At 46.1% G+C, this 15477-nt stretch overlaps 1 protein-coding gene across 1 annotated transcript in view; it reads right to left on the bottom strand.

Annotated features, from left to right (window-relative positions):
• LOC123366766 (ethanolaminephosphotransferase 1-like) overlaps positions 1 to 15477 on the bottom strand; it is a 56580-nt gene that overhangs the window by 18593 nt on the left and 22510 nt on the right. Inside the window, exons 2-3 of the mRNA XM_045010466.1 lie at positions 2868 to 2936; positions 2414 to 2522 (exon numbers count right to left, since the gene is read on the bottom strand). Of these exons, the coding sequence (XP_044866401.1) occupies positions 2414 to 2522; positions 2868 to 2936 (178 nt within the window). The remainder of the gene's footprint in view (positions 1 to 2413; positions 2523 to 2867; positions 2937 to 15477) is intronic.

Raw genomic sequence — 15477 nt, 5'->3', positions numbered from 1 at the left:
AGATGCACAACATGCCAAAGGTACCATGGTGTGGCACCACCTCCTCCTAGCAATCCAGTGTTAGAGAAGTACCAGACCTTTCTGAAATTCAGCTGACTCCCTACTGGGGACAGAATAATAAATTTTAATAGAATTCTGTGGGGTGGGATGAGATCCCTGAGCTCATTTCACTTGCAAACCACACCAAAATTTGCACGTCTTTAAGATGAAAGGCTAGTTCAGCCCTTTGTCCCCCAAGCCCTTTTGAGCTGTCAGCAGCTTGATATAACTAACTCCCCTAGGTGGAGGACACCACAATGTATCTTCCCCTCATAAGAAGCCAACATGAACCTGCAATTGGACAAATGTTGATACAGGGAATTGCTCCTGCAGCTAAAAAGTTATTCATTTTTAATTCATAGCTACATCCTAATGCAGTGTAGGATTACTACAGCACAGAGAAGTATTCTTGCTAGTGAAATTTGCCAATTTGCCAAGGAACAAAGTGCACAGAACTCCCTCAGTTGCTAATAATTGCAGCTTCACTTGCGCTTCTCAGATCTCCAGCTGGGTTTTGATGATTGACCCATTACAGCTATTTTTTTTCAACAAGATCCTAGCTAGCTGACATGTAACACACAAAATCTGAAGAGACATTACATTTGCTGTCATCAATAAGAGACATCACATTTTGTTCTTTACAAGAGATTAGCCATGAGAAGGGGTTATATGTAACTGGGCACACAAATTAGACCTCAGAAGAGTAATGTTCAGTATTAATTCAGGGTCCAATTCTCTTACCCTGCACATGTCTAGTCATTTACACTAGTACAATGTGGATGCAAAACACTGCCACCAAATCAAAATAGTAGCATTTGACACTTACTTTAAGCCAGGTGCAGGGCAATGGAGAATGAGGTAGTTGGAGGATAGGAAGACAAACACTTCAAGGGAGATTGCACATCCTTCAAAGGGGAGATTCTCAGCCTTCAGATCTGTGACTTCCAACACTATTAAAGTTACAGAAGTGCCCAGAAGAACCCAATTTGTTAAGCCTAGTTATTTGCACAGCTTTAGATCCAACGCCCAGATCTATGACAAGACAAAGGTGCTCGGGCAACTAATAAAAGGCCAAACTTCTTCCTCTCTTTTTTGTTTACAAGACCTTCTTATTCCTTTCTTACGCCTTCTGTCCCATCAAACATTTAGTCGGCTGTTTAGGAAGAGCCAAACAGACGCAGGCACGCCCCGCCGTAGAGATTATGCAGTACACTACAAAGACTTCTGGAAAGCAAATCATTTTAGATTCTCTCGAACAAATGCCGACAAAAGAAACGTCGGGTATGTCTACACATAAGAGCGCAGCAGCGGTGCCACCTCAGCACTCCAGTGTAAATGCTCAATACTACAATGGGAGAGTGTTCTCCTCTCGCTGCAGTTAATCACCTCCTGCAGAGGCGGTAGCTAGGCCAAGGGAAGAATTCTTCCTTCCATCAGCCTGGCCCTTCTACATTAGAGGTTAAATCAGAATAGCTCTGCCTCTCCAGAGGTGTGGATTTTTCACAGCCACAAGAGATGTAGCTATGGCGATGTAAGTTTTCAGTGCAGATGAGCCCTTAATGTCAAAACAGCCTCGCAAGACTGCCATATAAATTTGCTATCCCAGATACAAAGGCTGCTTGCCCATCCTTTATCATGATGACAAGGAGGACTAACAGACTGTGAAAAGACTGAACTGTCATCCATCAGAAGAGGGAGATAAAGGTACACACATGTAGCATGTAGTGTTTGGGTGTATTTAAATCCAATTGAGATTACTCGAAATCCAACAAAAAACAGGTACCAGTTGCAAATTTTACCTTTTTACGGAACACGATTAGTTATATAGCACAGGTTCACACACAGCACTGTAAAAATAAAGGAACTGGACAAAGACAAGCAGGGCAGTAACCTAAAATTGGTATTTTATCAGCAAGACAGGTTACATCATCTGTTATTGGCACCCAGATGTATTATTTGTTCTTCCTCAAGGCTATAAGTAGCATAATGGGTTTGTTTGGGTTGTTTTATTTTTTTTTTTGAGCGTGTGTGTGTCGAAGTCAGCTTGGCTTTAAAAGGTACAAAGAACTCTTAAATTTTGAGGTTTGGGGTTTTTTGTTTGCTTGGGTTTTTTTAAACGTTGGCTATTCCCCCTCACAAAACAACTGGAAGGAATGAGTCACATTTTGGCTGCATTAGTACAGTATCACCCAGCGATTTCTGCCCTTGACTCGTCTTGCCACATTGATATTTCAAAACCAAAGAACACTCCAGAGCGGTAGATAAGCCGTATCAGTCAGCACATGACATTGCAAAACTATGGTATAGGAAGAGATGAGTATCAGATCTTATTACTCACATGCTCTAAAATGTACACTAAAAAAAGCGGTCTTACCGGAAGCATAAAAATCAGGATCAAAGTATGCCATGAGGAAGAAGTTGAAGACAAGCAACAGGAAGCCAGAAAATGTTATCAGATTTGGAGCCAACCAGGTAGGGAAAATCTATGGGAAAGCAACAAAAATACACACAAAGAATCACATTAGCGCACTCAATAGGCACTACACATTGCTTTTAACTACATCAGAGAGGAGGTTATGACTTATTGGTGTTAGATAGTGATAGAGGCTTTTGACATTTATGATTCTGCAGCATAAAATTTTAAGTTGGTTATGCGATCGCACCCCCAGTTATTGTCCTTCTTGAAGGACGAAGTTTGGCATTTGTCATGGGAATTAACAAAGCAGTGTTTTAACCAAAAGGCAGTCCTGTCTAAGAGATTATGCCATGACCGAAAATTGGCACTTCCACTTCCAGCACAGAACCACATGACCAACAGGAATTCTCACCTTCACGATAGTATTCCAGAATGGGTGCATAACGTAGAGAGAGAGAGGATTGCTGTCCACTGCACTGTACTGTGAAGGAGAGGAAGAGAAATATGGTTAAATGAATGCTCCAGCAGGTCTCCCAGAAAGCCAAACATACTGACTAGACACAATATCAAATTATCTCAAAGGGCTCAAGTATCCCCTGGTTCTGGGGTTCTCAAAGTGCTGCGTGTCAGATAAGTCACAGTATGTCATACACGAGAAAGATGTCATACTTGCCTATAGAGCAGGGAAACATTAACATTTTAAAGATAATGGGAAAATCTGACGCGCACTCTGGCACCTTTGCTGGAAATACTGCAATCTCCACGCTCATGGAACTCCTGCCCAGAAGTTGTCATATTTCAGGAAAAGTCTGACCACTGAATTTATATTTAAAACATCAACCTCTCCAGTCCCTAGAGACACCTTTGCAAAATAACCCCATGAATATAATGTGAAAAATAACATGGGACCAGACGACTAGCGGCATAGACAATAAAAAGGAAGGGATGCAGATCAGAATAAATAAAGATGACGTCAGAGATTTCTTCTGACTAATCTGAAAGAAATCAAGTCAGCAGGGCCTGAAGTTATCCACCCCAAGGTGCTGAAGGAATTAGCTGAAGAAATCTTGAAGCCACTGGCAGTAATATTTGCAAACTCATGGATGACAGTACCAGTACACTTCAGTACCGGGTAGATTGGTTCAAACTACAGTAAAGAACAGAATTATCAGACACACACATGAACATGATTTGTTGGGGAAGAATCAACATGGTTTTTGTAAACGGAAAATCATGCCTCACCAATCTACTAGAATTCTTTGAAGGGGCCAACAAGCATGTGGACAAGGGGGATCCAGTGGATATGGTGCACTTAGATTTCCAGAAAGCCTTTCACAAAGGTTCTTAAGAAAAGTAAGCTGTCAGGGGATAAGAGGGAAGGTCCTCTCATGGGTTGGTAACTGGTTAAAAGATAAGAAACAAAAGTTAGGAATAAATGGTCAGATTTCAGAATGGAGAGAGGTAAATAGTGGTGTCCCCCAGGGGTCTGTTCTGGGACCAGTCCTATTCAACAGTGATCTGGAAAAAGGGGTAAACAACGAGGTGGCAAAATTTGCAGATGATACAAAACTACTCAAGATAGCTAAATCCCAAGCAGACTGCAAAGAGCTACAAAAAGATCTCTCGAAACTGGGTGCCTGGGCAAGAAAATGGCAGATGACGTTCAATGTTGATAAATGCAAAGTGATGCACATTGGAAAACAATCCCAACTAGACATAGAAAATGATGGGTCCAAATTAGCTGTTATCACTCGGGAAAGATCTTGGAGTCACTGTGGATAGTTCTCCGAAAACACCCACTCAATGTGCAGCGGCAGGCAAAAAAGCAAACAGAACGTTGGGAATCATTAAGAAAGGGTATACAGATAATAGATAATAAGAGAGAAAATATCATATTCCTTAAGTTCCCTATAAGCTGTGTGGCTGCGCAGCAGCCTAGTTAGTGCCGTGCATGCACTCAGGGAACCTGCCCAGGGACCTGCTGTGGACAGGGCGACGTGGTGCAGCCCGACCCCGGAGTAGCCCGGACCCAGACGTGGATAGGGCGGCATGGCACAGTCTGACCCCGGAGCAGCCTCGACCCAGACACAGCTGGGGCAGCGCAGCCTGGCCTGACCCTGGAGTGACCTGGCCCTAGCCACAATCAGGGCGGCGTGGCCCAGCCCCAGGCATGGCTGGGGCAGCCCTCCCACAGCCTGGACTGGCTGGGGCTGGGGAAGGGGGACCTATCCTGCAGCCCCAGAGCTCCCCAGCAGGGAGAAGCACCTCTCCCCCACAGCCCAGGTGCTGCTGTGGGGTGAGAGAGAACTGGGGGGGTGGAGGAGGGGAGTCCTCTCTCCCCACCTGAGCCTCAGAGCACCTTCCTGCACCCCAAACATCTCATCCTCAATCCCACCCCTGAGCCCTCACACCCCTGCACCCAACCCTCTGCCCCACACTTGAGCCCTGCATCCCCTGCCCCAGCCAGAGCCCTCATCTCCTGCAACCAACTGTTACCTATCAGCTCTGTGTTCTTGGGGAACCAGGGTGCAGTATCCAGCCTCCCCCGCTCCCTGCTTGAACCAAAGCCAATCAGAAGAAAGTCTTACAAAAAGCAATGAGAAAGCAGTGGGAGACGCACCTAAACCCCTGGGATAAGGGTGACAGGATTAAGGAAACTCCCCTAGCCTCATTTGCATCGGAGATGCGATAAGGAGGCATCTCCATTAGCATACAGAATGGAGAACAGAGATTCCAAGGCAAGAACCGCACTGAACTCTGGGACCAGAAAAGCAGGGAAGCAGTGCATGATGGAGATCTCTGCTCCAGCTGTTAACGAGCCCAGGCCTGCACACACCCAGCTCAGCAGTTATCAGACCAATTCTAGTAATAAATCCTTGACTGGTATCCAAAATACTGAAGCTGCCTAATTGCACTGCGAGCTCCCTGGGAGGAACACTGAGCATAGCCAGGAATGATCAGTTCCTATTGTCTAGCCTGCACAAAACAACTGTGGAATCCTCCCCTGAGCCATCAGTTTATCCACGAACAGATCTAGTGTTCTCCCTTGAACCATCGCTCTTTCCCTACAAAAACCCCTACCCATGCTCAAGTAAGTGCTCTGATGCCTGGATCCAAAATCTGCATCAGTGCCACTGGGACTTCATCTTCTCCTGACCGATCGTGCTGGGGGCTCTGCCTGTCGCCAGCACTCTGGACCCTCAGCTACCACCAGCGTTTGGGAAGACTGACCGGTTCAAGCTTCACGGAGCGGTGAGAACCCAGCGTGTAGCCTTCTGGCCCTGACCTGTGGGATCAGTTATAGGTTTCTAAACCTGACTTTTATAATCAAATTTAAGTTACATTTAATATTGTTTGTTTGGCTCCCCTTGTCTGGTTATTACCTGGCAATAAATAACTGTCACAGTTAAGCTGGTTGCTTCTCTCTCTCCCTCCCTGCTGCCGTGCTCCCCCCCACCCCCACCCCCCGCACGGGTGTTTTTTGGCTTCCTCATTCGCTCTGCAGCAACACTCCTCGTACCTAAGCAAAGATCCCTGCAGCGCCCAAACATCTGGTGGGGTTTGCTCATCAGGTGGGTTACTACCAGAACAACTGTAACATGAAAGCAGAGCTAAGGATGTGCTGAACCTGGGGTGGCAGCTTGGAAGTGCTCGACCCAGCCTGCTGAGTCCAGGGACATATGAGAGGTCAGCTTGGGATGCCGATTAACCTGGTCCTCTCAGACGTGCTCTGTTAATGCGTGTGTGTTTGTCTGATTCTGGGGCTGGAGGAACCCAGCCCTGGGGAGCCTAGGTCCTGCAGGATCGCTCCACTGGGAAGGGACTTGCAGAAGGGAGAAGTAGAGCTCCGTATGAGAACACAAGCGACACAAGCAGCACATTGATAGAATTACAGAACACACACACACACCCAGCAGAGTAACCCTAATAAAGGAGCACACCCCAAAGTAACAGGCAAATCTGATAACACAACACTCTGCCCCAGCCCTGAGCCCCTCATCCCTGGCCCCACCACCCCAGCCGGAGCACTCACCCCCTATACCCCAACCCATTAATGAATTATTATTAATTATTATTATTATTTACTCCTTCCCATAAACACAAGAACTAGAGGTCACCCAATGAAATGAATAGGCAGCAGGTTTAAAACAAATGAAAGGAAGTATTTTTTCACACAACACACGGTCAACCCGTGGAACTCCTTGCCAGGGGATGTTGGGAAGGCCAAGACTCTAACAGGGTTCAAAAGAGAACTAGATAAGTTCATGGAGGACAGGTCCATCAATGGCTATTAGCCAGGCTGGGCAGGGACGGCGACAGGGGATGGATCACTTGATTCCCTGTTCTGTTCATTCCATCTGAAGCACCAGGCATTGGCCACTGTTGGAAGACAGAATACTGGGCTGGATGGACCGTTGGTCTGACCCAGGATGGCCATTCTTACGTACAGGTGAGGTCCCAGAATACTGGAGAAGGGCTAACATGGTGCCCATCTTTAAAAAGGGGAAAAGGAGGGGTTGGGGAAGTACAGACCAGTCAGATTGACCTCGATACCTGGGAAGCTACTAGAGCAATATATACAGTATTAAATTTGCAAATACCTGGAGGATGAAGGGGTGGTCACTAGCCAGTATGGATCTACTAAGAACAAATCATGCCAAATCAGCTTGATTTCCTTCTCTGACAGGGTAACTGGTTTGGTGGATGGGGGAATGTGGCGGACATAATATACCTGGACTTCAGCCAGGCTTTTGACACAGTCCCACATGACATTCTGATAGGTAAACTGGAGAAATACGGGCTCAGCGGAACTATCATTAAGTGGGTACATAATTGGTTAAACAAAGAGTAACTATTAATGGAACAATGTGGGATTGGAGGGAGATCTCCAGTGGGGTTCCACAGGGATCTGTTCTGGGTCTGGTGTTATTTAACATCTTTATTAATTAATGACCTGGATGTAGGACTAGAGAGCAGACTGATCAGATTTGCAGATGACACAAAGCTATGGGGAGCTGCCAACACTTTGGAGGCTAGAGCTAAAATTCTGAGGGATCTTGATAAATTGGAGAACTGGGCTATAGACAGCAAGATGAAATTCAACAAAGGCAAATGTACGGTGATACACTTAGGGAACTAAAACCAAACACGCAAATACAGAATGGGGATAACTGGCTTGGCAGCAGCACTGCTGAGATGGATCTGGGAGTTGTCGACCACAACCTCAACATGAATCAGCCATACAATGCTGTTGCAAAAAAAGGCATATACAGTTGTATTAACAGAGGCATCGCATGCAAGTTATGGGTGGTAATAGCACCACTCTGCTTGATGCTGATTAAGCCTTAGCTGGCGTTCTGTGACCGCTGTATAGAAAGGATGTGAAGAAACGGGAAAGGACCCAGCGGCGAGTGGACAAAGATGATCAAAGGGATGGAATGCAGCCATGAGCAAAGGCTAAAGGAACTGGGCATCTTTAGTTTGGAAAAGAGGAGTTTAAGGGAAGACATGATAATGGTCTTCAAATATTTGAAAGGCTGCCATGAGAAAGGTGGAGAAAATTGTTCTCTTTTGCCACAGAGGGCAGGACAAGAGGCAGTGGGTTCAAACTCCAGCATAGCAGATTTAGATTAAATATCAGGAAAAACTTTTTAGCTGTAAGACCAGTAGGACAATGGAACAGACGCCTGGGGAGGTTGTGGAAACTTCTTCGCTGGAGGGTTTCAAAAGGAGGCTGGAGAGCATCTGCCTTGGATGGTTTAAGACACAACAAGTCCTGCACGTTGGCAATGGGTTAGACTAGATGACCTTTACGGTCTCTTCTAGCCTATGGGGTTGTATGATTCCATGAATATTAGTTTCAAGTTACTACACAGAATCCTGCTTGCCACTTATTATGGCTGACAGGTGGCGGCATGAATGGAAGTTCATTGCGTCTCATCCACAGGCAAGGTGAATAATTATTATTATTGTATTGCAATAGCACCCAGGACCCCGGTGTGCTAGGCACTGTACAAACACTTAGGGTCTATGTCTACACTTGAGCTGGAGGGGTGAAAACTAGCCACACTAGTTCTGTCTGAGCTAGCACACTAGGAATAGCAGTGTAGTTGAGGCAGCATGTGCAGCAGGAGAGGCTAGTCACCCGAGTACATGCCAATGCTCGTGGATGAGATCATCCTCTGGGCAGCTAGCCCCTTCCGCTGTGTGCTTCTGCAGCTACCCTGCTACTTTTGGCACGCTGGCTCGATTAGAGGTTGCATGGATAAGTCTCCTCGGGCTGGAAGTTACACCTCCAGCTCTAGCGTAGACATCCCCTTAGAGACAGCCCTGCCCGAGGAGTTTACATGCAAGTAGCATTAGCACAGTAATCACAGGGATTTACTCCTGGTGGAATTCTGCGCCAAAAAATTAAAAGTTCTACAAAATTCTGCATATTTTATTTGTCAAAATAACACAATATAATCACACCGATTTCAATTATTTTTGGTCAATTATTTCAAAATACCTGTCAGCAAGTGTGTCTAACAACACAGACAACAGAAAAAAGACTCAGGAAATGTTTTTTTGACAAATAGACTCCTTACTACAGAGCTCGGAGTAGGAATTCATTTAAACTACAGCACAGAAGGATATTTCCCACACCCCCAGCAGCAGCACAGAGGCAGTCAGGGGTAACAGAGGAGCTGTGGGAGAGGGATGTAAATTGCTGGGCAGGAGCCTGGGTGTGAACTTGGAGGGTTGTTGGGTGTGGGTGGGAAAAGTATGGAACAGGTTTTTTGGGGGACGGGGAGGGATTGTTAGGGAGCTTCCCCCATGCAGACCCTGGCTGATCTGTAGCCTCCCCCATTCAGTCAGGCACATCTGCCCCACCCCCATGTCGCCTCACCCAGCCACTCCCCATCCTTCTGTGCCCCTGTACCCCTCCCCCGTCCCCATGTGTCTGTGCCCCCACCCAGCCACTCCCCAGTCTTCTGTGCCCCTGTACCCCTCCCCCGTCCCCATGTGTCTGTGACCCCACCCAGCCACTCCCCATCCTTCTGTGCCCCTGCACCCCTCCCGCGTCCCCATGTGTCTGTGCCCCCACCCAGCCACTCCCCAGCCTTCTGTGCCCCTGTACCCCTCCCCCGTCCCCATGTGTCTGTGCCCCCCACCCAGCCACTCCCCAGCCTTCTGTGCCCCTGTACCCCTCCCCCCATCCCCATGTGTCTGTGCCCCCATCCAGCCACTCCCCGTCCGTCTGTGCCCCTGCACCCCTCCCCCGTCCCCATGTGTCTGTGCCCCCAGCCAGCCACTCCCCATCCTTCTGTGCCCCTGTACCCCTCCCCCGTCCCCATGTGTCTGTGCCCCCACCCAGCCACTCCCCATCCTTCTGTGCCCCTGTGCCCCTCCCCCGTCCCCATGTGTCTGTGCCCCCCATCCAGCCACTCCCCAGCCTTCTGTGCCCCTGCACCCCTCCCCCGTCCCCATGTGTCTGTGCCCCCACCCAGCCACTCCCCATCCTTCTGTGCCCCTGTACCCCTCCCCCGTCCCCATGTGTGTCTGCACCTCCCTCCCGCCATGGCTCTGTGCCTCCATTCCTATTCAACCCCTGTCCCACACACACACACACACACACACACTCTCTCTCCTGACCTGCCTGACAAGCGCTGGCTGCGAAGGCAGCTACTGCTGTTCTTGCGCCACACTGCTCTCTGGCGGGTAAAAGTGGAACTGCAAGCAACATTTTGGCAGAAGCTTTTTTCTGCACAAAAAAATTAGAACCCTGCAGGGCTCATTAAATATGCACACGCACAGTAGCGCAGAATTCTCCCAGGAGTAAGAGATTGGAGGCCAAGATGTTGAGCATTTAGTAGATTAGTATATAACTAGTTGAGTGCTGATGATGTGCTTGGAGCTGTAAGTTAAAATATGGGTACAGCCCTGTCCCAAAAAAGAATATAGTTTAAACAGAGCAGACATAATAAACAGGGATGTCGTGAATTTCCTGAAACCCAGATATCTAAGGTCTGACTCACTGCTTTTGGAGCTGAAATCTGCATGGCTCCAGAAATGAAACAAGCACAGTGAAAGCACCCAATGCTCACTTCTTTAATCAGTGCAGGACAGTGCTTGAACATGAGAAGACCTAGTCATCAAGTGTACTTAACTTTAATTAAAGCTTAGGTTCTGCAGGAGTTGCTAGTATTCTCTTTAGAAAAATCCCTACTCCCTTGGGGCCAATGGAATTTTCAAATCCTCTGGAAACGCTTCCTTTACAATCAATAAACCAGACACGGTCTAATTCTACATAACGCTGCAAGTTGTTATCTGCGCTCTACCTCATAACAGAACTATTATCCAGCACAAAGGTACAAAGATTATCCTGTCTAAAGTCCTTCCTCCCGGGTGACGTTTTGATACAAACCCAAGAAAAAAATTCAGAGGCTATAAATGCCTAGGCTGACTTATTTAGTGCTGAAGAGAGTGTGACTTGGCAGTCATTTCATTGTTCAGCCCATAATTCCATGTGCTTCATCCTGGTGAAGTGCTCCCAGGATACACCAAGCACATCTGGTAATTAATTACCCCCTCCCAAAGGAAAGCGCCTCTCCCCAACTACAACCAAAGAAAAGTCACTTCCCAAAAGCCATCCTCTGTCTAAGTGATCTCTTTTACTGCATTTCCAAATGAAGAAGGAGATAGCCATGTCCATTTACCTTCTTTTTAGAAACAGAGGGGAACAAGGGAAAGAGAAGGCAGCTCCAGACATCAGAACAAGACAGACTGGAACCACTGCCCACAAGTTATTGACCAGGAGATGTTTATTTTCACCCCCTGATTAAAATGTATTCCACAAGGAAAGAACACAGCCTAGGAACACACAAGAGGCAGTTATGAAGCACAAGAAGATGACAGGGAATCACTAGAAGTAACTGAGGCAGAGACAAGACACCAAAGTGTCAGGTATGGCTTTGAAATAATAGTCTCGTCCCTGCTCCCAGCGCTCTGCACAGTGAGGAGACTCAGACAACCCACTCAAAGTCTTACACTAACCTGTCTATGAAAAGCTGTAGAATTTGTCAGAGCACATGTTAATGTAAAGTCATGCCATGGCCTGCAAGTGCCAGCTAAAACTAACAGAATTATTCTCTCTCATTAGATGCTGGCAAGTCCAGACAAACTTGTTTCGGGATAACCTGCTTGTGCACCCAAATAAGGTAGTTTGTGGCAAGAGGCGCAAACCAAACCTGCGTAAGCCTCTTGTAAGAGACAGAGCAAATCCCAGGATTAACAGCACAGGAAGCTGAGAAGGCACAAAGGGCCTTAATATTAAACTGGAAACCAATCCTTCTCAAACGGGCGGGAGAAAATCCATCTACCTTGTCTAACTATTATCATTTATTTCTATGAAAAGAATGTTAAAATAAGAGCTGACTCCAGTCCTTTATTCGGAGATTTTGATAACCCACTTTCTAATTTTTTTCTTTAATGTGGTTGCTGCACACCTCAATGACAGATTATTCTGCATTCTGTAATGGACACAGCCGTGGCTTTCAACAAACTGATATACTGTATTTAATTCACCAAGCCCATAACGATCAACCACCCCAGACAATTGGCGAAGCTGTGCCACAGCATTAGAATCTTAAACTTCATCTCCTTATTCCACTAGGAATTTCAGCACCCAGCTTACCGCAATTTTAAAGCACCGAATTCCAAGTGGTTTAAGAGATAAGGAGATTTAAACTAATGGCAAGGGACAGAGGGGAAAGGACAGAGATTCAAACAATCTCATTATCCCCATAACCACTTGGAACTGAAAGCAACTAAACAGTTTGGGACAAAAAGAGAAGCACCCTAGATAGAAATTTTTTTTCTAGACAGCTTGACCTATAAACACTTCTCTGCCACCTTTTAGCCAAAGGATCCCAACATGCTTTATAAGCTTCAATGAAATCTCAAAGCCCTAGTGGTGGGGCAAGTATTATCTCCATTTTCCAGACAGGGAAACTAGCAGTGATAAGCAAACCTGCCCTAAGTCATGCAGGAAGTTAGATTGCAAACTGGGAACAGAACCCAGAACTCCTGGATTGCAGGCCTGTGTTTTGCTACAGGACATCCTTCCCCTCACTGTGGGAAAATGTACAGCAATGCAGAGGCTAACTCATGGGCAGGTTGCACAACCTCCCTAACATATGTGATAAGCTACTTAGAGTCATAGAATTTAAGGTCAGAAGGGACCACCAGTTCATCTCGCCTGACCTCCCCTAGATCACAGGCCACTAATGCACCCAGCACCTGCACACTAAACCCAACAAGCAAAGTTCGACCGAAATATTATAGCCTAGAGGGGGCTAAATTATTATGTGCCACAGGTAGATAATAGGAGGGACCAAGGTGCAGCAATGCCCAAGGCCCTGGCAATGGCAGGGAATTGATTAAGTGAGACATACCCAGATGATCCAGGCAAACGACCTGCACACAATTGTCTAGCTGAGTGAGAAGCCATGGCTTGAAGGAGCCCTCATCCAATCTTTCTTGGCTGGAAGAACTCACATCATCAGGCCTCCTGGGCAGGCTGCGTGTGTAAAGTTGCTTTTTGGAAATCACATTTCCAAGCACTGAGATATCACTCTGGTAAATTTACATCTCCATCAGGATGAAGACTTAAGGGCTATCCCCATTCATAAGGTCGGATGGATCTCTAGGGAGCAGACTTCTCAATTCATGGTTTACAAGTAACCTTAACTCCATGCTGCAAGCTACTCTGAGTGAAAGCGAGCCCTTGGGAGGGTACATCTGGAACACAGCTACAGTACACAGCGTGCTCTTCTGGCACGTAGATTTAAACCCCGTTTCTTTTGCAGTCCCAGAGTAGACCGTTTCGCCTTACAGTTTAGCACCTAAGTCTTAACTGACAAAAGTAATTCAATTAGGTAATCTGGCCAGCCTGTCTCAAGCATCGCCTTCCTAGGCTCCAGAGTCTCCTGATAACCAGTGAAGCAAATGCAGAGTGGCAGGTTTAAACCCAGCACCATTTTTTTCTTAGAATTGTTAAGGCCCAAAAGATTCAGATTCCAGCTTCTCCTCTTGTTAAAATCTTGCTATTCTGTCACTTCACTCCTGCTGCTTCTTGATGCAAGTTAGCAGGACCTCCAACACCACCGGGCCCATGTGCAAAAAAAATAATACGCAACCAATGTAATTACACTCTTCAGAGTCCTGCTTTTTCAAAGTACCGCTCTGTAGATTATGGGTAGCACCAGTTATAACAATGGTTCACCAGTGTCTTTCAAGGGCAGGCCAAGTGAGTGGTGGGTAAAATGAGGCAAGTAGCTCACCCACACAGCAAACTCGCACTCAAAGCGTACAAATATTTGGAATCGTGATTCTGTTTTAATATAGCACCTTTCATGCCAGTGGATCCCTCTGCACATTCATACTCAAAACAGTCACAAAACCTAATAACTACCATGGAGATCAGAAAGGCACTTTTAGATTCCTGTAGTAGGTATAATCACTGCACTCATGACTGAAATGCAGCCCACCTATGAAGCAGCAAGTGGCATCTGCCTGACAGCACACAGCAGTACTACACAATAGTTCAGGACAGGAGATGAATACCCCAATCAATTAAAATTACATTGGGAACTAAGAGAAGCAGAATGTTTTTCCAGCTGCAGTACTGATACCTGGCTACTAAAAGTATTTAAAAAACCAAAATGTGACAACCACAAGAGGCGTTTCCCCAGGAACCACTAGATTTTGTGAAGGAAGCCCCAGACTTTGCTGAACAAAGCAATCCCGCAGGTGGAGGTGTTTTTATTTTTTAAAGCTAACCACTGTTCTAGGTTTTAATATCCAGGCACAATCAATTTACTACTTTTAGAAGTGAGGTTTAACTTTAAATGGTGAATCCAAAACTTTTAAAGAGATTAAGCCATTAGCAGGCTACATGGATAAACTTCATCTAATGCATTTTAGGAGTAAATGGAGACGTTTTCAACCTGCCAAGATGCACATTCCTGTTGTAAGAGAGAACAACAACAAACAATTGTAGTAGAAAGCTAGGAGGCAAATGAAGCAGGGAGTGAGGACTACTTTGTTTTAAGATGAACTTGTAATTGTCTACTCATGTAATTCATAATTTGGAAAAATAAACTTTAAGAAACATCTAAATTTCACCTTTACAAGTGTATGGGGGGGTACACTATTTGAAATGGGCAACACTGTTTATAGGAGAGACCTAAAAACTGCAGATTTATTTTTAGAAAGTGATTCGGAATGGGACCAGTACCATCTACATTTCACTTGGCTTGGCAGACATCCATATTTTAATTATCTGTGTAATTTCTATAACATGCATCAGTAGCTCCTCTGCTTAGCTAAGGACGTGCTCTCTACGGTTTAAAAGAACCTCACTGAAGATTAGCAACAGTCATCACAAAGGCAACTAACTACAAAAAAAAGGCACTGCTCGCCCAACCCATTAAGTAGTATTTACCATTTATATTAATGAAGCCATAAGAATGTTATCTAAAAAAGAAAAGCAATGCCCTTTCAGTCCTACCTCCCCAAATGCACGAGCAGATCTCCTACAGAAAGCGTGCACGCGTGATGGAACTAAATTGCAGCGTTGGAATCACCACCTGACATTAACAAAACACAGAACCAGAACAAAACGTCCCAGCATGTCTCCCCTTCCCTCCCCCTACAACACCGCAGGGGCAAACAGAGCTGGGAATGCAACGCAAAAGTCACAATGCCCATTAACTTATCCTTAAACTATCCACTGAGACGCGCCCTAACTGAAAACAGGAGTTACTGCAGCTCATACGCACCAGCCAATTCCGTTCTGCCATTGTGTGTCAGAGAGGGGAGGAGTGTTCTGTGCAGCAGAACTAGTGTTCACATCAGGCAGCGTGAAATGCTATGAGCTGCAAACTGATTCTGCAGGCAGCTTAACTGAACGTAGTCCTCCCACGAGCAGTGAAGCTGCAGACTGGGCCCACAGTGTGAAGCACCAGTGAAACTACATC

The sequence above is a fragment of the Mauremys mutica genome, chromosome 3 (assembly GCF_020497125.1).
Source record: "Mauremys mutica isolate MM-2020 ecotype Southern chromosome 3, ASM2049712v1, whole genome shotgun sequence".
Lineage (NCBI taxonomy): Eukaryota > Metazoa > Chordata > Testudines > Geoemydidae > Mauremys > Mauremys mutica.
The sequence above is the reverse complement of the archived record's forward strand: the minus strand, read 5'-3'. Positions and strand labels throughout refer to the sequence as shown.